We start from the raw sequence: 23,180 nt of genomic DNA, 5'->3' as shown, positions 1-23,180 counted from the left end.
ATACAAGCTTTGAATAGTGTTTGCTTTTTTTTTTTAACAACAGGACCCAGTCTGACGAGAACTTTCAGACATAATAAGAGAGTAATGGCCATGGGTGATTACTTGAACTTGACGGATCCCTACAGGTCTTCTGCCCTTGATCTTAGTACCATTTTCTAGTTAATTAAAAAAATGGTTTCAGAAAGCCAGTCATCAAAATAATTTTAAATTTGGGAAAAAACTTCCTTCCTCCCCACTCCCCTACCCCCCGCTGAAAAAAAGAAAAGACGCTGCTTGAACCTGCTTTCTCATTTTCAAATAGATTTTGTGGAAATTGAGATGCATCTTTTTTATGAATTAGCAAAATAAATTGCACTTGTTTGTTTTTGATTTCAATTGTTCTCTTTTCTAGGTGTGGGAATTACGATGGTCCTGATATCTATTTTTGTGACGATCTATTACAATGTCATAATTGCCTATAGTCTTTACTACATGTTTGCTTCTTTCCAAAGTGAACTACCATGGAAAAATTGCTCATATTGGGCAGACGAGAACTGTAGCAGGTCGCCTATAGGTAAACGTCATTTATTTATTTAAAAATGTTGTGAATGGAGAATCATTCTATCTTTTCAAGGGTTACATGATTTTTCAACAAATTTAGGGGCAATTTTAAGTGAGCCACAGGTGAGGCGCCTAGCTGGCTCAGTCGGTCGGGAGAGCATGCAACTCTTGATCTCGGGGTTGTGAGTTCGAGCCACATGTTGGGTGTACGGATTACTTAAAGATCAAAGTTTAAAGTGAGCCATGGGTTGTTGATGAAAGCAGGATAAAGCATGGATAACTTTGAAAGTCAATTAATGCAATATGTTATTTCTGAGGGCCGCTGGTAAAGCCAAGCCATTCTCAAGAGTAGTCAGGAGAGGAGGAAGAAAGTGGGGATGTGGTAGAGATAAGCGCTATCCATGATAGTGCTATTGTGTTTCAGGATGTGTCATCCACATCTTAAATGGCTGATCTTTGGAATTACATAGTATTGATGTTGTAGACTGTTACCACTGGGATTGCCTATGTATACCAGAGAATAAAGTAATAAAGTTTTAAGGCTTCTTAGGAATTTAAAGGTGTCATTTATCTACAGAGGTTAAATAAGTCCACATACTAAAAATTCCTTAGAACACTAAGTCCCGTCTGAAATGATTGTTACTTTATAGCGGTCATTACTATACATATAACCACAGTTTAAAAGGGCAGATATTTATTCATTCCAGCTTAGTAGCAGAGATTTAAGATGCTGAATGTGCATGGCTTATTCCACTTGTAAGATTTCTCTTCTGCCATCACCAAGTAACAATCTAAATGGCTTAATAATTTTATCATTAGAACTTTCATTCAGGAGGGGTGCCTGGGTGGCTCATCAGTCTGTTGAGCAACTGACTCTTGATTGGAGCTCAGATCGTGATCTCAGGGTCCTGGGATCCAGCCCTGCACCAGACTCCACACACTCAGTGAGGCATCTGCTTCTCTCTCTTTCTTCGACGCTGCCCCTCCGATCACATGCTCTCTCTTTCTCTAAAATGATAAATAAATATTTAAATGAACACTTTTTTCCCCTGAAAAGTACTTGTCTAAAACTAAGTATGTGTCTGTGTGTGTATTTTTTTTATAATATTTAGTTACTCATTGTAATGTCAGTACAATTCTGGGGGAGATCATCCAAGTGAATAAAAGCTGGGCAGACATCCACAATTTAAACTGCATCAACGGAAGTGAAATTTATCAGCCAGGACAGCTTCCCAGCGAACAATATTGGAAGTAAGTATGCTAGATGATCTACTTCTTAAACAGGTGTTGTTTAAAAGTTTTTGGAAATAACAATGAAATATGGATCAGCTCATTCCTTACCTCATATAAGTAGAAAAAAAGGAGAATCAGAGCAAACTACACTTGATAGGACTCAAATGCTTACCTAGCCTGTAGGGGTAGTGGTAACTTGCAAGATCAGCTTCTAGTCAACCAATTGTCATTTATAAATTGTTTATCAAATGAGCACAGTACTGTCAGAAATGATTTGTTCGGTGCTTATCATGCATAAGTTAGGGCATTGCTCTGAAGAAAGGAATACTCAAATTTTAGAATATAATGAGAAAATTTGAATAATAAACTGTTGGGTAATGAGTAATATTGGGGGCAAAATTGTTATTTAAAGCTACAATCTGGGGCACCTGGGTGGCTCAGTGGTTAAGCCTCTGCCTTTGGCTCAGGTCATGATCTCAGGGTCCTGGGATCAAGTCCTGCACTGGGCTCTCTGCTTAGTGGGGAGCCTCCTTTCTCCCTCTTTCTCTGCCTACTTGGGATCTCTTTCTCTGTCAAATAAAATCTTTTAAAAAAAGAAAAAATAAAGCTTCAATTCTTCATTATCCATTTTGTTAATGATTGTCATTCCATGAAAAAGTGGACATTCGGGCTTATATTTATTTGCATTAACTTCCGTTGATCATTCTCTACTCTCCTGACTTATACCTACATCTTACTCTTAGCAAACTACCTTGATTATTGTTGTAACGAGCCTTTCCTCATCTAAATGTTCATGCTCTGTGGGACCGTTTTAAAATTTGGATTTTAAAATATTTTATTTATTTGACAGAGATTACAAGTAGACAGAGAGGAAGGTGGGGGGGGGAGCAGGCTCCCTGCTGAGCAGAGAGCCTGATTCGAGGCTCAATCCCAGGACCCTGGGATCATGACCTGAGCCACCCAGGCGCCCCTAAAATCTGGATTTTAAAATGTTCCCAAACATTAAGCTAAGAACTGAAATCCTAGATTCATGCACGTTCTTAAGAGAAATCATTGATTTTTACAGAAAGCCTTTGAAAAAGGCATAAAATTGGGATCATTTAGGTTTGATGCTAACTACAAGAATGATGAATGATTTAATTTTAGATATTTTCTTCATCTTTTTACCTTGAGAAAAATACTATAACAAATAAAAGAAATAATCTGATCTAAGGTTATTATTTTATTTTTACATAAAAGAGCTTTGATATACTAGGGGGCGAATCATAGCTAAAGGAATTAGTAGATCTTCTATTCTACGGTTTGGAATTTTGGATTGGCTACAGTTAACCCTAAAGTTCAGAGCCTAGCTTTTCATTGAACTGCTTTTGCCCCTCTTACAATAGCATCAATAAAAGGCTCACATGGGGGGCATCTGGGTGGCTCAGTCAGTTAAGTGACTGTTTTGGGCTCAGGTCATGAAGCTGGAGTCCCAGGATTGAGCCCTGCGTTGGACTCCCTGCTCAGTGGGGAGTCTGCTTCTCCCTCTGACCCCTCCCTGTTCTTATGCTCTCTCCCCCCACAAATAAATAAATAGAATCTTTAAAAAAAATAAAAGATTCACATGAAATTGATGTATTAATAAGATAGAATACTTCTGAAACATCTCCTGATAGATATTACAAACTTCAATGTATGAAGACAAGCGATTCTGTGTTCATAAAAAGGGCTTGTGTGTTTTCAGTAAGGTGGCGCTCCAGCGGTCAAGTGGAATGGATGAGACTGGAACAATTGTGTGGTATTTAGCCCTTTGTCTTCTTCTGGCTTGGCTCATAGTTGGAGCAGCGCTATTTAAAGGAATCAAGTCTTCTGGCAAGGTAATTTGAAAAACACATTAGGTAGTGATGTAGCTCTTTTCCAATTTCATTGCAGTTCAATGTCAAGCATAATCAAATGCATGTTTTTTTTCTATAATGGGAACATTTGAATGTGTGAAAAGCTTTCTAAGTAGGCAGCCTAGCTGTAGGAAAATACATAAGATCTCTGCTCCTGGTAGAAACACAACAAAACAAGCAAAAACTTGGTGCAATTATAGCTGACCCTTGAATAACGTGGGGGTGAGGGGTGCCAACCCGCCCCCGCAGTTGAAAATCCAGCTATAACTTTTGACTCCCCCACAATGACCAGAAGACTTTCTGATAACCTAAAGTCAATTAACACCTATTTTAGTATGTTTATATATATATATATATATAATCTGCCTTATTCTTATAAGAAAGTAAGCTAGAGAAAAGGCAATGTTATGAAGAAAATCATAGAACACACATTTACAGGACTGTATTTACTGAAGAAAAAAAATCCTCGTCTACGTGGACCCACACAGTTCAAGCCTGTGTTGTTCAGGAGTCAGCTGTACTTCTGTAAGTTGGTCCCCGCTACTAATACAGCATTCAGAGGCTCGAGTACCTAGTTTAAAATTGTGTCACCTATTATACAAATAAAAATCTTGGATGGAATTATATATTGCAGTGTTTGGTTTGAAGTCTAGATTCTCGTTATATAGGTTTAGTGTCAGGATTCCTTCAATGAGAGAGAGGAAAAAAATTCAAATATGCAGTCATTCTCTTTAAGCTGGCCAGAATTGACTCAGAACCCTCTTTTCAGTGAAAAGTCCTCTTCTGGAAAACCTGTTTTCCCCCTTTATTGCTTTATTTTTTAAACTTTCCTGAGAGAATCATGGCAATTTCAGGGAACAACATGAAATTTTCTCTGAGAACAGTTGTACGCTACCCAGAAAATGAGTATTTATGGGTAACTACTAGACTGAAGTCCCCTTAAAGATGAAAGGCAGGAGTAACTGTGGCTGCTATCTTTGTATTCTGGATATAATATCTAGCATGTTCAGTTAATGCTGAATTATGGAGACACTCTGTTTAGATCAAAGAAATATAGTGGGCCTCACAAAGTCAGTGGAAACTTTCCAAAATAATGTTTCAGTTGCACATTTTTGAAACCTGTGGTTCCTTTTTGACGTTAATATTGAAATAATCCATTAAAGGCCATTTGCCTAGGTGATTAATTTTTATTGATCTCTGGATGACTTTAAATTGTCTCCTTGGGCATATTATCAAACATAGGACATCTATGGATCAAAGAAATTGTCCACATTAATGAAAAGCCGGCCTCAAGGGCAATCTGCTCATCTGGAACCGTGGGTTATCCAGGATCCAAGTACACTGCAATGTGTGTTATCAAACTGTCTTAATGGTTGCTCTAAGTGTTCGGTATTCACTTTAATCAACTTTCATGGGATTTGGACATCTACTAGGAGATTATGTTCCTCCTCCTTGGGGACTGAATATATACTAACTATCGCAGGTATAAAATCATTTCCCTTCCCACCTCAATGCAGTAATTTACCAAGAAGTGATATTCAGTCCCTTCAGACATTTATAAAGACACATTTAGGAAAGCACTCTACCTCAATTCCCAGTTACCATGGCTGATGTACTGTGTATTTACAATGTGAACTCAGGAAATACTGCTTCATACATCAGAGTGTTTTGAAAAGGGATCATCAGAGAGTGGGGAGAAGAGAAAGAGAAAATGATGCCAGTTTGGGTAATGGTATCGCCAGGTTTATCAAGAACCTATGAAATCTTTAATACTTTATTCTACTAATGTTAACTGGTTAATGACTTTGTTCATATACAATTATATAATGGGCCTTACAAGTTTAACTTACTCACCTCTGGTTGTTTTTCTTTGTAGGTGGTATATTTCACAGCCATTTTCCCCTATGTTGTCCTGCTCATCCTTCTAATCCGGGGGGCGACTCTGGAGGGTGCATCGAAAGGCATTTCTTACTATATTGGAGCACAGTCAAATTTTACAAAACTTAGGGAAGCCGAGGTAAGACTTCATTTGGATTTCAAATGATCTGAGGAGGTAAACCTTAAAATCCAACACTGAAAATCTTTGGTTGCATATGAGTGTCATCATGTTGTCGTTGGCAAAGGAATAATGCAGTTAAATGTATTGGTGTTTCTGTCCACAGGAAGTCCCATGGAGCTATTTAACATGACACTAGTGCTTTCCTTTTAGAAGTGAGATAATCATTTTTAGCAGTAAGGTTTTAAAAGTCATATTATTCATATAACTGATTCTATTTGACCAAAAGCATTTGAGGCGTGTTAATCTGACAAAGCACCTTTCACGTTGGGACACCGACCTACAAGTTGATGACTAGTATAGTGAGACTTCTTGGATAAACTCAAGAGATCTCAAGATTATAGGTGAAAGCCTAATGGTCTAAGACATATTTTCATTGTCTTCCAAAGTTAATATCCCCAAGTTAAGATCAAAGTGTCCTTAATGGGTTAGGAAGTTAAACCACAACTTTGAAATGAATGAAGCATTCCATAAATGAAACTGTTACTTGCCGTGAATATGAATTGGGTAACCCTCTTTTAACTTTAGTCTATCACCAGGTAATGGCTGTGTGTATTAGAGATACATAAAATCTTTTACACTTTTGACTGCAGAGACCACATAGATTCAGTGTACTCTATATAGGATGGTTCTATTCGCACAGCCCAAGAATGGTTTCACTTTGTCAGTAATCACATCACATTCTTGGCACACATTATGCTTCTGGCCAACTAAAACACCAGGTCTTATGCTAAAGTCAAGGAACACTATGTTACTATTATTTTCCTAACTAGCAGTGCTATCCAAAATGGATATTGATTCTTTGAGGAACTGGTGCTAATTTCCAGCAATTTGCCTTTTTCTAAATATTTACAATCTGGATATTTATTTTTTTTTAAGATTTTATTTATTTAGAGAGAGATCATGCAGGGGGAGGAGCGGAGTAAGAGAACCTCAAGCTGATTCCACATTCAGCATGAAGCCTGACCCTGGGCTTGATCTTATGACCCTGAGATCATGACCTGACCAAAGTCAAGAGTCCAAGGCTTAAGCCACTAAGCTACCCAGGCACCCCAGAATCTGGATATTTAATTATTTGTTGTAGAATTTTTCTGGTAATCAGTTTTTAGTCATGGCAATCCAGCCTTTACATTTTTTTTTTGAAAACTTCTTTTCAAAAAATTGGTTTCCTATACCCAAATAATTTTCACTCAGTAATTAACCACAACAGACATAAATTATTTTAGACTATGAACTTTTATTATTTTAGTCTTGGAGATTAGTGTAGTTTGATGTGTCCACAGGCCATTTGTTTATTTCTTCATTTATCTTGGGCCTCACATCTTTTAACCTTGTTTGTTAATATCTTCCCAACTCGAAGACCATTTTCCATGATGAATAAGAAACAAATAAAATGGAAGCTGGGATTCATCATCTTCTCTCTGTTAGGTTGTTAAACAAGATAAAATATTAATTAATGCACTTACAAAATGATATACTATTATATAAATATGAGCACACGGTGATTTCAATCATTGCTATTATATTATGCCCTACTATTATTAATGCAACATTTTCCCCAGAAGTGGACCTCCATTTTATTTAAACTTCTTAACTTTGGGCACAGGTGAAATGCCCCTTTGATAGTCTTTAAGTGACTATTCCAAGCCTCAGATCACCTGAGCTTTGTAGTTCCTGAAAACTTTATACGATTATTTTAAATTGGTCTATTTCAATGTCTCTGTTACCTTTAAAATATCAGACCTAAACCTAAAGTTCCCTTGGAAACATACAATTTAATCCTCCCTCCTCTTCACCCTGATACAGTACTTCCCCATTCCTTCTTTGGGTTTGCTGATAATGAGAATTTTTTCCTATATCTTTTTTAATTTCTCACAATCCATATTCTGAGCATGGGATCATAAATATATACTTTTTCCTTTTCTTTGGCTATCTGAACTTTGTTACAATCTTTAGGAGAGCAGAGAATCATACAAATTTATAGTAAGAAGTGTCTTCTGGTCTTCAGTGATTATTTCACTAATGCCTTCATTTTACAGTGATCACACTGACACCCAGAAAGATTCACGTGTAGTTAAGTTTACACATCCAGTTTGTGCATCTTGAATTAAGATTTTCTAATCTCTAAATTAGTAATTTTGTATATAGCTATGAGATTGATAGATATGGAGATTAGAACTATGTTTGGAATTTTGCTTCACTTTATTTGCTACCTAGGTACACATATTGGTCTGCAGCAGCATTTTGATAGAACCCAGACCTGCTACATCAATTTCCAGCTCCCCCTAACTCACATATGAATACAAAATGTATCAAGTAAAAGCAGCTGAGAGATCAACATAAGCATGTTGTTCATCTCTTAATATGTGCCTAAGAAACAAGAGCATTTTCTTTGTAATGATTTTGTTATAAGTGAAATTACATCTATCTATTTCTTCTTCCCGTCCATCCATCCATCCATCCATCCACTTTGCTTTCTACTGGTTGCCTGCCAGTATAAAGCAATTATAATGTAATAATAATCTAATATCAAGCTGTATTCTGAAGACCTAGTAAATTTTACTCTCTCACAACTTATATTTCTATTGAAATTGGAAATAGATTACATACCTTTCCAGGGGGAAATTATAGTTTTTAATTTCCGTAAAAGAAATTGAGTATCATTTTATGATCATTTTCCATAATAATAGCTACCATTGAACATGCTAATTGCTTTACATATGCTATCTTATTCAATTATCACATCATTCTTAGTACACTTTTATCATCACTATCATCATCTTCATCATCTCCATTTCACAGAAGAACAAACAGGCTTAAAAATGTTAGATAAATTGAAGTCAAGGAGAGTAAGTCATTCTTTTTGACTCCAGAGTTAGAGCTCTTTGTCGCCATGTTATATTGCCTGCTCTTCACTGAGCAGTCCTGTTTTTCAATGGACTAAAAAACAAACAAAAAAATAACACTTTTGCCCAAATCTTTGGCAATATATTTGAAATCTACACAATTAGGTTTTCTCTTTCGTATTGTTATATCAACAGAATTTCACTGTTAATATGGATTTGCTTAGATTCATTTCTAAGATTATTGTCCTTTAGGCAAAGATACAGGAGGGGTAAACTGTAAGAGGCTGACTAGTAAAAGGCTCGGATTAGATGGAGTGAGGGAGAGGCCACTTAAGGAGTTGAGGCCTGGCTCCGTGAGGCTCTAATCCAACAAACATGATGAGGGAACTAGTGATCTAAATATATCATCATTCTTCAAAAATTACCTAGTATTGTCCTTGTTAAGAATGAATATGTATCTCTCATCTCTAAATTGGTATGAAGAGTCAATAGAATTTTAATCAGATTGACAGCACAGTTTTCCTTAGATCTCGAGAATGGATTGTAAAATTTACGTGAAAGAGAAAAAGGAAAAAAAGGGGGTTTCTGACGAAGGAAGACTTGTCCTACCAGATATGAAATAATATTATAATGCTATAGGAATTAAAATAATGTGGTGTTAGCATATAGACTTATAGGCCAGTGGAACAGTAGTCTCAGAAATAGATTCATGAACATTTGGAACTTGCTATGTGGCAGAGGTGGCAATGCAGATCAATGGGGAAAAGATGGACTATCTACTTCAGATAACTGACATCCAAGTGATGTAATTGGTAGTATCAATTATCCTTAGACAACTGATACTCCATTTAGAAAAGAAAATGAATTGGGCTTTCCACTTTAATATGTACTGTGTCATTTTTTCAGGTTAATTGAGGATAATATGAACAAAGCTTTAAATATTTTAGAAGAAAATGTAGGAAAGTATCTATGATCTTTGGCTAAAGATGTCTTTTTAAGTCAGAGAAATCAAGGACAATACATTAAAGCAAAGATGGGCACCTTTAGTTACATTAAAACAACGATAAAATCTTTGGCTCATCAAAGGTCACAATGTTAAGAGGCAAAAAGAGTAAGCCACAAATTAGGAGGAACAATAACATATATAACAGACAAAGGATTAGAACCCAGCATAAGTAAAGAATTTCTAGAGATTAAAGAAGACAAATAACCCAAACAAAAAATCGGCAAAAAACGTGAGCAGGAATTTTACAAAGAAAAAAAAAACCTGTGGAATAGAAAGACATTAAAACATACTAAACCTTGTAAGTAATTAGGGTAATGAAAACTCTCATTTGACAGCCACCAGACTGGAAAATGTTAATTCTGACTAATATTGGCAAGCATGTGAAGGAATGGGAGCTCTCACACCTAGCTGGTGAGGGTCCAAAGCAATAGAATAATGTGGCAATATTTCATGAAAGAGAAGATGCGTATACTCTTCGACATCATCACAGTTCCTCAGCTCGGTATGAGGAGACACATACGGGAATACTTACAGCTACATTATTTTTAATAGCAGAATATTGAGCCACCTCAATGTTCCTCAGCAGGATAGAGGATGATCTGTGGTATATACAGTGGGGCAACACGGCAGTGAAAAAAAAATGTCCCAAACTACATATATTTAGCTAAACCACGTGAATTTGTCTATATTTTTCAGTTTTGACACAAAATTGAAATTTCATACAGTTCAAACTGAAAACGAGTAATGCTCATACAATACTGAATGAAAAGAGGCAAGGTATATAGGTTTACATGCATGAAGAAAACTTTTCTATCAACTCCAGATTATGAAAAGCTAAATACCATATTGTTTTGGGTTTACATGTTTCTAGGGTAAAAATCTAAAGGAAAAGGAGGAAATGAAAAACTCAAGAGTCAGGATAGCGGTTAGCACTGGAGGGGGAAGGGTGATCTATCTGATCATAAGGGGGCGCTGGGGGGCTTCCAAAGACTGGGAACATGTCATTTTTTAAGCTGAGCAGTGGGTTTGGTTTTTTGGTGCTTATTTCATTGTTATTTGTATTTATTCATTTGTATATATGAAGTCTTTTGTAGAAGTAAAAAATTTAAAGTGTATGTTTTTAAAGACGAAATTATCTTCTCTTATAGGTTTGGAAGGATGCTGCCACTCAAATATTTTACTCCCTTTCAGTGGCTTGGGGTGGCTTAGTTGCTCTATCATCTTATAATAAGTTCAATAACAACTGCTTCTCAGATGCTATTGTAGTTTGTTTGACAAACTGCCTCACTAGTGTGTTCGCTGGATTTGCTATTTTTTCTATATTGGGACACATGGCTCATATATCTGGAAAGGAAGTCTCTCAAGTCGTAAAATCAGGTATGTGGTGCTATACATTAATAACTTTGATTAATTTCGTGTAGCTCATTTAAGAAACACTTATATAACTTGTGGCAATTTACTTAAAGCACTCAAGCAAGGTTTAGGGTGTTGCATTTTCTTTCTCATGTCCTCTTATATAATTTGATTACTTTAATGATGTAATAATTTTTAGATGGTTGGAGAAAGCAGGGCTCTATTAGGGAACAATTGTTTAAGAAGATAATTTTCTGAATTTTGTGTAGTCCTTAATATGAATTGCTTACTGTACAAGTGTCAGGCATCATGGATCCATTTACATGTGTTTTCATTTAATTTATGTATGTATGTATGTATATACATATGTGTATTCATATATCTATGACAGCACAAGAGCATATATGTGAGTGTGTGTGTGTGTATTCCCCCATGTACAAGTGCAACCTTGGGTCTGAATTTTTAAAACACATTAATATCATATAGATAGAAACCCAGGTAAACTTGAATGTCCAGCTGTGTTCAGCTTTAAAGGAATCTGAATAATGAACTTCCTAACTTTAAAGACATTAGCTAGGGATGCTTAATTTTCTGGCTAAGATTCTTAGGAAAAGAATTCTCGTGCTCTTGGTGGTAGGAATCCCTCATTAAATTTTTTTCATGGGCAGGATCATTTGATGGCAGAATGTTAGGACTACATAAGTTCGTGTCCAGCATGTCTTACAGATTAAATCATTGGAAGTGACAGAGCCTAGACTGAAGGTCATTCTTCTGACTCCTAGGTCAGTCCTCTGGGAGTCTGGAGAAACTTAAAATACTTAAAAAAACAAAGTATCACATAATATGATTGAAAAAAGAATTAAAACACCTCTAACAATAATGTGCATGAAATAGAAAATAAGATTCCACCTCTAGTTTTGTTATACACCATTTTGCAAGTGTCCATATATGAATTAAAATGGCACTACGGCTAGTGATTCTGGGTGAACATTTGGAGAGACAGCTGAAGACTAAAAAGGTAGTTCCGTAAGTAGAGCTTTCTTGATAATGTGATTCTCTTAAAATTTCTAGGCTTAATTTAGGTTTCTGGAGTTTAAGACAGTTGTTACTCTTTATGAGTCTCTAAAAAAAATGAAATAGGTGAAACAAAATCATTGAAATAGTTAAGATTTCTTATATGAGCAATGTACCATTTACAAAATTCATCTCACTAGCTTAATTCACATCACATGCTCACATTATCACTTCGTTGAACAATCAAGTCAAATATTTTAAAAAGTGCGAGTGAAATAGTTGCCTGAGAATGTGTCTCATGGATTGTGTCGCCAAATTAAAATGTAATTTTTCTAGTATCTTATTTTGAAAATGTTCAAATGTGTGAGCTTTTTGGCAACTAATTTAAGTGAAGTGTCATACATTTTTCTTAGGTTTTGATTTGGCGTTCATTGCTTATCCAGAAGCTCTAGCCCAACTCCCAGGGGGGCCATTTTGGTCCATATTATTTTTCTTCATGCTTTTGACTTTGGGTCTCGACTCTCAGTTTGCATCCATTGGTAAGTAATGCTCCCAGTGTTACCATATCCCTCTTCTATTTTACTCGTGTTTCCTCTACTTAAAAACATCCTTTTCTTACCCTTGTTGTCCCCATTAGCTTTTACTCTTAGAATCTGAAAATTCTTTTTAACTCGATTTTAAATACCGAAAAGTACAAAGCACTCATGCAGTAGTTACCACAAAGAAACACTTATTAATATTTTATATTTGCCTCAGAAATGAAATTGAAGTCCCCTCTGTTTCTCTCCCTAATACGATTCACATTTCTTCCTTCCTAGAAGCAACTGTCACCATGGCTTATGTGTGTTATCCAGTCCATGTCCGTATCTGTTATATATGTATCCATAAATAACATATAAATGTTGTCACATAAATGTGAAGTTTCATAACACATGTATCATTCTGACCCTTTTTTACATGTATTGTGAATCTGTGTTGATATAATACTCATATAGATTGAGCTAATTCATAGTCTTTTGCCATAATGATGGGCATTTGGGTCATTTCCAATTCTGACAAATGAAACATGCTACTGCAATGATTATTTTTGCACGTGGCTCTATGTACATATAGGGAATTTCCCCCATGGTACACACCTAGACGTTCCAAAACATTATTCATCAGATCAGTCTTACATAACACACTTTAATAATTGACTAAGATACAGTATAAAGTCTGGGCTCCTCCAGTTGACTTTCAAAGCCTTGGAAATTTCAGCTTGTATCTTAATCCTCTCACCCCCACATCCTTCTGTTTTCAGTCAGTACTTTGTTTCATGAACATATTTATTTCTTAAACCTAGAAGGCCTTTCTGTTTCCATGCCATTTATTCAAATATTCACCTTTTTAAAAAGTTCTCCTAGAATTCTTCCTTTCCCATAATCCTCTTTCAAACTACATCAGCCCTCAGGGATCTGTTACCTTGTAGTTATTATCAAAACCTTGTAAAACAGACTAAAAACAACAAAGAAAGAGAGCAGCATTTGGTTTTTATCTGAACCAACAACTGGTGACTGCCGAGAGAGAACCCTATGGATTTTTAAAAGCAAGGGGTAGGCACTGGGTGTGATAGGCAACTGATGAATCACTGAACTCTACCTCTGAGACTAGTTAATTGAATTTAAATAAAATAAAACTTAAAAATAAATACAGAAAGCACTTCATTTAGGGGAAAACAAACAAACAAACAAAAGGAATAGGACCCAGAGTATATTTTCAGCATATATTTGTAAATTTGATTAATAGAAGTTGAATTATTTGATTAAAATTACTGGCAAATGAGTTGACCTATGACATGTCATTTTTTTCCCCTTCTGAAGAAACAATTACGACAACAATTCAAGATTTATTTCCCAAAGTGATGAAGAAAATGAGAGTTCCTATAACTTTGGGTTGCTGCTTGGTTTTGTTTCTCCTTGGTCTCGTCTGTGTAACTCAGGTATTACTACAGTATTTTTTCATAGACAAATCATTAGTTGCAATGTACTTAATAATCTAAATGAGGAAAACAAACGTTCAACAGGATGTTAGAGACAAGTCCAAGTCTGACTCCGCTCAGGATTTTCTGATTTTTAGCCCAGAGTTTTTCCCCATTGCAGTACATTTCGATAGCTAAGTATACTATGAAGAGGGCAGGAGACCCAATAATGGACAATTCCCCAATTACAATTAAAGTTATAGACTTTAAACACATACTGTATTTTTTGGCAACTACCACACAGCACACAGACACTGCATATCATTTTGACCAACTATTCTCAATGCTTTTTTCCCCAGTGACTCAGTATAGGATGAAAGGTGCATCCTTTTTGATATTTAAAGCCACATTTGTGTTTACGTTTGAAAATACTCCTTTTTCACATCTTAGCACAGGTGAAACCAAGAAGCACATGTTAAGGTCAAATGAATAGATTTGATATAAAGACTTCATCAGTCATAAAAATAATTAAAAATATACTTAGATGTAATTTTTTTTTTTTTTTGTAGGCTGGAATTTACTGGGTGCATCTGATTGACCACTTCTGTGCTGGATGGGGCATTTTGATTGCGGCTATACTGGAAATAATAGGGATCATCTGGATTTATGGTACATAGTAACTACAGAATTATCTACACATCTTATTAAAATAATTTAGTGTGATTATTTTTATTATGTTTACTAAAGTCGTAAAGTAGAATATTACTGGAAAAATTGATTAGGAATAAAATGTAGTTAAAGGTGTGTACTTCATTGCTATAGTATAAGAAAATGTTTAGACAGAAAGATAATTTGGGGCCACAATGATTAATGGAGGAAAACATGAGCAAGAACTGAATACACTTTTTTTTTTTTTTTTTTTTGGTCTAAGGCGGGAACAGATTTATTGAAGATATCGAAATGATGATTGGAGCAAAAAGGTGGATATTCTGGCTATGGTGGAGAGCCTGCTGGTTTGTCATTACACCTCTTCTTCTGATTGTAAGTATTAGTATGTCATGAATTTGGTACCAATGATATGTATATATTTGAACATTTCTAAGATAAACTTGAATAATTCAAATTGAAGACAATAAGGCAAACTAGTATCATAAATTAATGACTTCCAACTTTTGCTTTATGACTGCAAGTTGCCTCAGTTAAAGCGCCTTTGCAGTATTGTCTTTGAGGCTCTAGGTTTAAACACTTACAATTTGAGAAAATGAACAGGCTCCTATAGACTTAAAGGTCTTACGTACTTAAAAATTATTAGTAGAGGGGTGCCTGGGTGGCTCAGTGGGTTAAGCCGCTGCCTTCGGCTCAGGTCGTGATCTCGGGGTCCTGGGATCGAGTCCCGCATCGGGCTCTCTGCTCCACAGGGAGCCTGCTTCCCTCTCTCTCTCTCTGCCTGCCTCTCCAACTACTTGTGATTTCTCTCTGTCAAATATTAAATAAAATCTTTAAATAAATAAATAAATAAATAAAAATTATCAGTAGAATAAATAAAAATAAATTATTTGTCTGCCGTTCCCTAAAAAGTATGCTGAGTTATCTGCAATGTTCCTAAGTTCTCTGCTAAGGCCCAGTGATCTAAATCTTCAAGGCCTGTGATCTAAATATACTAACTGCGGAGCACCTGGGTGGCTCAGTGGATTAAGCCATTGCCTTCAGCTCAGGTAATGATCCCAGGGTTCTGGGATCGAGCCTCGAATTGGGCTCTCTGCTCTGCGGGGAGCCTGCTTCCTCCTCTCTCTCTGCCTGCCCCTTGCTGACTTGTGATCTCTGTCTGTCAAATAAATAAATAAAATAAATCTTAATAAATAAATATACTAATTGCTAAGAAACACTCACATTTTAATGCATTATTTTTTTTCCTTATGGGAGGGATTTGCTATCTGAAATTACTAAAAGAAACTCACCCCTTTCAACAGAGGCAATAGTTTATGTTAAATTCAACAGTTGGTGCTATTTATGAACTGAGGGAAAGAGAGACCCGGCATATAGACATGATGTCGTTAAATAACACTTCAGGGCAGTCAATAATAAAATAAACACTTAATAGGATGGAGAATTACTGCAATGGTGGAGGCGTGGGAGTCACAAAGCTTCACAGAGGATGTGTTTTGGTTCTCATTGTCTCCATGCCTCAGAGCTTTTCCCAGGAAAGGACATTAAATAATTTGATCCAGAATTTGCTTCACACCTGAAGTATTATTGTTGTTTTAGAGGGTGTTAAGTTTATTTTTTCTCATATTTTTTAAGGTCAGCTTCAAGCAGGGAGAAGTTTGGGACTGGATGTACTGAATTAAAATATTTTGGATGCTCCATATTCTAACTAAATGATTTAGACAGTGGTATTAAAGATTGTTTTCCTCTTCTGACAATTCCCCATAATAAAATAAACCCTTTATCAATTAAGAAGCTCTCACTAGATGTTTTAGCCAGCTAGTTTTTATTGACTATATAGCTTTGACAACTGGATTTAATTTCAAATGTAAAAGCATTAAATATTAAATGGTATACATTATCATCTATTTTGTATAAAAGGATGTGAAGTCATAGGTACTCCAGCATCCCTCATCCATTCTCTTGTAGCTATGTAAAAAATTATGGTAACTGGGAAATACATCTAAATTACTGTAATTAAGTAGGATTAATCTATTTTAAAATTAAACTCGAATATCTATTTGATAAAAATTCTTACATTCCATTTCCTCACTTTTAGTAAAACCTAGACAGTTAATAATTTAGAGAAACTACTAGATGACTCTGGTTCTTGTTTACTTTCTTTTGTTTGCTTTACAGATTTCTAAATAATTAGTTTTAATGCTGCAACATGTCTAGTAGGTTTCTTTTTAAAAGATTTTATTATTTATTTGACAGACAGAGATCACAAGTAGGCAGAGAGGCAGGCAGAGTGGGGGGAGGGGGGAGCAGGCTCCCTGCTGAGCAGAGCGCCTGATGTGGGGCTCCATCCCAGGACTGAGATCATGACCTGAGCCTAAGGCAGAGGCTTTAACCCACTGAGCCACCCAGGCGCCCAACTAGTAGGTTTTTTTAAAGAGATTTTTTGTTTGTTTGTTTGTTTTTTGCCTTGGCTTACAAATTTTTTCCTTGTTAAGATTCAGATTTCACTGTTTTACCCAGTGAGTTTGTTTTTCTCTCAAAGAGAGGCTGGAAGTGAAGTGTGCTTTAGCAAATATGCACCAGTAGCGTGTGAGTGTGTCTGTGTTTTGGGTGTGGAGTAAGGGGTGCTCTGTGCAGTGGGAAATAATAGAAACATCTGCTAAGCAAGGAGCAAAGCATTTTCACTAAAGGGTACTTTATGTTTTCCTTGAATTTATATGCTGGCTAGCTTATAGCATAGAATAAAACCATACTGTTATAAGTGAAAGTTAAAAGTTCATTTGTGCAAATTGTTCAGATATTATTTTATTTTCAATCTGAAATATTTCATGGTAAAGTAGTTTATTGAAAAACATGTTGGACCAGTATTTCTATCTTTTATAAATATATGGAGGTGCTCATTTTGGAAGAATCTATTCAAAGCCAAATGCAAGTTATTTAGATCAGTTCATTTAGTATTATCTTCTGGCTAGTTACTGGATTATCTTAGTTGCTTGACTATATCTCCATTTTAATTGCTTTTGATAGACTATTTCTAAGGAATGGGATTAAATTCTTAATCATTAGTGCAATTGAAATCATTAGGGCAACAAAGTCTAATCTTCAGCATTGTCTCTTCATATTTTACTTTCACAGGCAATTTTGATCTGGTCACTGGTGAAATTTCATAGGCCCGAGTATGCCAAAATTCTATACCCTGACTGGGGAGTTGCTCTAGGCTGGTGTATGATTATTTTCTGCATTATTTGGATTCCAATTATGGCCGTCATAAAAATAATTCAAGCTGAAGGAAATATCTTTCAAGTAAGCACATTTATATTATTTATACTTTATAGAAAGCCCTTATCAAAGTGAAAATTACTCATATGGTGGTAATATGGGATTATGAACCTTTAGGCAACTTCTACACCTGGTATAATCATCTCATTACCATGTGCATAGCATAGCTTTATGCCACGTATCTATTTGTGTGTCTCATACTAGCCTCTAAACTCCTTCAGGGAGAGTCTTAGGTTGCTTGCTGCTACATCCTCAGGCACTATGAGAGTGCTTAGCATGTAGAAGTTATATTTATACTTGTACTGAGTTGTCCCTGAGGATGGTGCAAAGCAAATGAACATTTTGCTTTATATCTATAATCTTCAAATACATTGTCTGGTTATGATACATGTGCTCATAGTGTGTTTAGACTGGAAAAAAACTGGTAAATTATTTCAAACCCAGTCTAGACCCAGAGTGACCCTTCTTGCATGGAGGTGTAGGCAGATGGAGTTGATTATGACATCTCACTAGGACAATGACGAGGATAAATTCTCAGGAGTCAAATTTTTAGATAATTTCCCAAGCCCACCCTGATCAATGGTTTGACCCTGGAGCTCCCTTAGTTTGGTTCTTGAAACCTCCCAAGTATACACTTGTTTAAATCCTCACCTAACCCTCCCTCTAGGGGCAGGACAGAAATGTCAGACAATTCAGTGAAAATATGTGGATTGATTCCGTTGTTTAAAGGCTCATACACTTTCTTTTAAAATAATTTACATATTCATCAGTTATTCTGGTTTCGTAGTTCATGTAATTCTTGTTACGGTTAAATTTGGGTATCTTTTTTTTTAGTATACTCTATTAAGAATTCTGATGAACACTTCTTTTTTTTTTAACGTTTCTATGGTTCCTATTTCATTTTGGTTAGCAAAGAAACTTAATAATATGGTTTGGTATTTGCTTGTTTACAGATTATAACACTTATGGTCTGAAACAAGGTTTTTTTCTTTTTAGCGCATTGTAAACTGCTGCAGACCAGCTTCTAACTGGGGTCCATACCTGGAACGACATCGTGGGGAGAGATATAAAGATATGGTAGATCCTAAAAAAGAGACTGACCATGAAATACCTACAGTTAGTGGCAGCAGAAAACCAGAATGAAATCCAATTTTTAAAAATATGTGGTCATACAATGTGATTATTTTAGAACAGAGGAAAATTTTATTTATTTTTATGTTAACTTAGTAGAAAAATGTATATACTATGCTCAAGATAGTGTAAGCTTTCCCCCCCATTTATTAAGAATGTAATATAATGTGAATCTACTAATATTTAACAATGTGATTATTATATTTTTTAGATTATCTATCTGTATAACACACATATAGCTGTCTCTGTGTCATAGTAACACTTTTGTAAATATTACCTTATTTTTCTAACACACCGAATACTTTATTTTGAGCCAGTTATTTAGAAAATTGTTATATTTTCTATTATATAAGTTTTAAAATACAATTTGCTTATATTTTCTTAGTATACAATCTTTCTTTTCCATAAAGCTGGGGAAAATAAACGAGTATATTTAAAAAAAACCTTCACACAAAAAAGTGTTTAAATTGAAGGCCTCATTTAACTAGAAATGCTATACAATAGATGAAAAGATGTACTGTATATATGAGCACTGTAGTTTAATACTTTTGATCCAAATATATCTAAAATTTTGCTTTTTCTATGTGAACTTAGTGGTTATTGTTCTTTACTTACAAATAGTGAAACAAGACAGGAAAATAAGAATTCTATGGCCAGTAAATGATAAATCTAGCAAATGGAATCCTGGAGCTTTGAGTACTTCTTGCCCCAAATAATGTCTTCCTTAGGTTATACTTGGAAGAATATGTCTCCCACCTAATTTCTACTGTTTCACAAAACTAAGAGTTGTTAATTGTGCTCTCTGAAATCTAGATTTCCAAATAGAACATGGGACAAAATACTAATGAGGAGATGACTTTCAATCAAATCTAAGATCTTACGATGGTAATATATCATTAATAGATCAGGTAAAATGATTTTTGTCTTATTTGAGTAAGTTTCTACTTACAGGTGATAATTTATTGACACACTTAAAGGAGATAAACTTGTCAAACTTGTCAAGTATGAGAGAAGGCAAATTACAAAATCCTATGTCCCAGTTTCATTTAAAAAAGATAATGAAAACGTGTCATTAATAGGCTTATATGTTGATATTATTGACCACTGGTTTAAACATCAGAGCCTAGGATAGTGAACAGTGCCTAAATATGTAAGAAACTTCTCAGCTGTTCTTAAGGCTCTTATCCTGGGCTTCAGAGAACATATGAAACCAACATTATACACAATATTTTTCCATGTGAATGTGTACATGCATTTTTCTAGGGAGAGAGTCTTGAGTTTTCATAAGAATACCAAAGAGATCTGTGACTCAAAAATGTTTAAGAACCACAGATACTACTACTTCTGGCTTTTTGTCCTCAGCAAGTGAGGAATAAACCTTAATTTCTGATACCTTTTAAATTTATTTTCCTCTTCCCTTTGATCAAAGATTAAAGGAGTAAGGGATTAATGTATTTGTATTTAATTTATACTGGTAATTTATTTTGGGGAGAAGGGGCACGAAGGTAGGTAAACAGGCCTATAATGGAACCACCTCAGTGAGCTATGTACACATATATAAAATGAACCTGTGTGTTAGATATTCTGAGGATTCTGAGGGTAAGTCAAATGCCATTAGTGAACGTCAACAGATTGTTAATTCCTCGGTTACACTGGATTTTATAAAATATTTGAAATAGATGACTGACTAGAGTTAAGAAACACTTTTTCTTCATTTTAACCCATATTACATTACACGCATTCTATCATTCTATTTTGGTGCTATCTGGGGTGTCAATTTTCCACCCAATAGAAAAAGGTATGCCCTTTTCTATAGGTGATTCTTGTAATTCAGGGAAGATTTAGGCACATTTCTATCAAATTGGTAGAGGAGAGGGTGATGGGGAAGAAAACCCCTTCAAGAGTTGACTACAAAGAGTGAAGAGTTTGTGTGACTATCTTCGTAAGTGTCTAAGGCCAGATCTTAACAGTGCCTGGCATATTTTAGGGTGCTCAATGATAGCTCTTATTACAGATTTGACAGTGGTAAGAGAGTATTCTGTATAATAGAGTTCCATCAAATCCCATTTACTTGAATGCAAAAAGACATCTGCAATATTGTGTTGTACACCAAAACTATTTTTCACGTGTGAGTGAAATGGAAATCACCATATCTCAACTATATTCTTTTTGCTGTAGCTTATTTTTTAATGCAAAACTTAGGAACTGTTTCTTTCTCTACTGTACTTTCATTCCTTCCCCAGTAAAACATATATATATATATACACACACATATATATGTTTATACATGTTTATAAACTTATCAAACTTGTATATATATATATATATAAAATATATAAATGTGTAAGTATATAAAATATGTAATCGATTCTTTAAATGTCAGTAAAAGCAAATTGATAAATGTCTGGATTTTGTACCTGACTTGGCATCCCCTCCCCCCTTTTCAACAATTCATTTGGTATAAACACGTATAATCAAATGAATTCACTCAAAGTGCCTTTAATGATTGCCTTCACTGTTATGACATTCTCTAAGCCTGTCAGATTTCCAGTTAACTAATGCACCATTTAAGCCCTTGATAACTAGGAAATGTTCCAATTCAGCCAGCTTGTATTCCACGATCCTGAGGTTTACCAGTATTCGCTTCTGCATGGTTATCATGTGTGGGGAATTAATTAAGATATCCCGAGAGAGGCTGATGACTGAAAGACTCTTATCAGTATTGCTCTTAGTTGACCCAGTAGAAGAGGTTGGTCTTACTAGTGCAAGAGAAGTCGAATTTGATGACATTTCACCAACGCTGCTCTGTAAGGGAAGAAAATTATACATATGTAGTTTATTGAATTTAGCAATTTCCAAATACAATTGACCTTTGAACAAGGAGGGGGCGTTAAAGACATCGATTCTCTGTATAAAAACCTATGTATAACTTTTGCCTCTCCCAAAAGTTAACCCTAATAGCCTAGTGTTGACCAGAAGCCTTACAGATAACAGCTGATTAACACATATTTTGTATATGTTATATACTGTATTTGTACAATAAAGTAAGCTAGAGGAAAGAAAATGTTAAGAAAATCATAAGAGAAAATACGTTTGAAGTACTGTATCCAAAAAAAAGAGAGAGAGAAAGTAAAGACCCATGGAGTTCAAACCTATGTTGCTCAAGGGTCTACAGTACTACTAAATAACATGCTTAGTCTTGGTTACCAAAATAAACTGATTGTCCTCCCCTAAGAATTAGAGATTGAAAATCTGTTGAACAATGTTGATCTGGAAATATGCCCTTCCAAAACACTGAAAAAAATGTATATGAAAGTAACCTTTAAATATCAAAATTGTCCTATCTTTGGTTTGCATTTCTTGGACAGAAAAGTAGGTCTATACCTGGACCCTAATCCTTAACTAAAAGGATCACTAAAGATCAAAGTCACTTGCAGCTTTCAATATCACCAGGAAACCCACATTCTGACCTGAATTATTTGTGAAAGCCCAAATACCTGTCATAATGATGGTTGAAACCATGGGGAAAAGAGGCAAACAAACATAAAGCCTGTAGTAGAAGCTAGAGAAGAGAGAGAAGGTATAGATTCCTAAAATAGAAGTGGTGGGAAACAGGCACTTTCAGCTCTACTTTTCAAGTGGGTGAAAAGCACACCACATCACTCAATGTTTTTTCAAGCAGACCACAGCTACCCAGTCATTGGTCAATAAGAACAAAGAGTGGGGGTAAACATCTGGGGCTCTTGCAAGAGAAGAGGAATGAAATGATCTTCCCTTACCCTTATTTTACTATTTTAGTACCTTTCTATTCTCTCAGACATACACCTCCCATCCATGAACCATCTAACTTCATCTAATTCCAACTTCTCCTACACGCTTTACCTGAAAGCGGTTTTTCAAGAAGACAAACAGAAAAGCAAACAGAATGCCGCTCAGTAGAAGCAACAGCATATTCATGTTTCCTCTTCCACCTCTTTTTCTCTTCTCGGGTACGGAGGCACTCGGCTGGCAGTTGGGAAGCAGGGGGACACTAGTCGCCCGGACTAGGGAAGCCACGGGCAACGATGCTAAGCATCCCACACTGCCTGGTGCAGCTGGAGGACGCTTCCGCTTCCGGCTTTATATACTGCAAAGGGCAGGTGATGTCACAGTGGAGCACCTACGTGAGGGCGCTGCGTCACAATTTGATGACGTAAAACCCATAAGCAGGTGGCATGATGTCTGC

The 23,180-nt window shown here is 35.6% G+C and overlaps 2 protein-coding genes across 2 annotated transcripts in view; one reads left to right on the top strand and one right to left on the bottom strand.

Moving 5' to 3' along the window:
• The window catches only part of SLC6A14 (solute carrier family 6 member 14), a 26,983-nt gene extending 5,549 nt beyond the window's left edge, over positions 1 to 21,434 (top strand). Inside the window, exons 4-14 of the mRNA XM_004762113.3 lie at positions 392 to 553; positions 1,653 to 1,791; positions 3,497 to 3,629; positions 5,524 to 5,664; positions 10,704 to 10,932; positions 12,336 to 12,461; positions 13,782 to 13,900; positions 14,449 to 14,548; positions 14,811 to 14,920; positions 17,681 to 17,848; positions 18,821 to 21,434. Of these exons, the coding sequence (XP_004762170.1) occupies positions 392 to 553; positions 1,653 to 1,791; positions 3,497 to 3,629; positions 5,524 to 5,664; positions 10,704 to 10,932; positions 12,336 to 12,461; positions 13,782 to 13,900; positions 14,449 to 14,548; positions 14,811 to 14,920; positions 17,681 to 17,848; positions 18,821 to 18,967 (1,574 nt within the window). The 3' untranslated portion in view covers positions 18,968 to 21,434. The remainder of the gene's footprint in view (positions 1 to 391; positions 554 to 1,652; positions 1,792 to 3,496; positions 3,630 to 5,523; positions 5,665 to 10,703; positions 10,933 to 12,335; positions 12,462 to 13,781; positions 13,901 to 14,448; positions 14,549 to 14,810; positions 14,921 to 17,680; positions 17,849 to 18,820) is intronic.
• On the bottom strand, positions 21,427 to 23,180 carry CT83 (cancer/testis antigen 83). Its single transcript, XM_004762114.3, has 2 exons — positions 22,838 to 23,180; positions 21,427 to 21,760 (listed from the first exon to the last, which is right to left on the bottom strand). The coding sequence occupies exons 1-2, from the start codon at positions 22,910 to 22,912 to the stop codon at positions 21,455 to 21,457; spliced, it is 381 nt and encodes a 126-aa protein (XP_004762171.1). The 5' UTR covers positions 22,913 to 23,180; the 3' UTR covers positions 21,427 to 21,454.

The sequence above is a fragment of the Mustela putorius genome, unplaced genomic scaffold (assembly GCF_011764305.1).
Source record: "Mustela putorius furo isolate JIRA1106 unplaced genomic scaffold, ASM1176430v1.1 tig00003901_pilon_pilon_pilon, whole genome shotgun sequence".
In the NCBI taxonomy this organism is placed as follows: domain Eukaryota; kingdom Metazoa; phylum Chordata; class Mammalia; order Carnivora; family Mustelidae; genus Mustela; species Mustela putorius.
The sequence above is the reverse complement of the archived record's forward strand: the minus strand, read 5'-3'. Positions and strand labels throughout refer to the sequence as shown.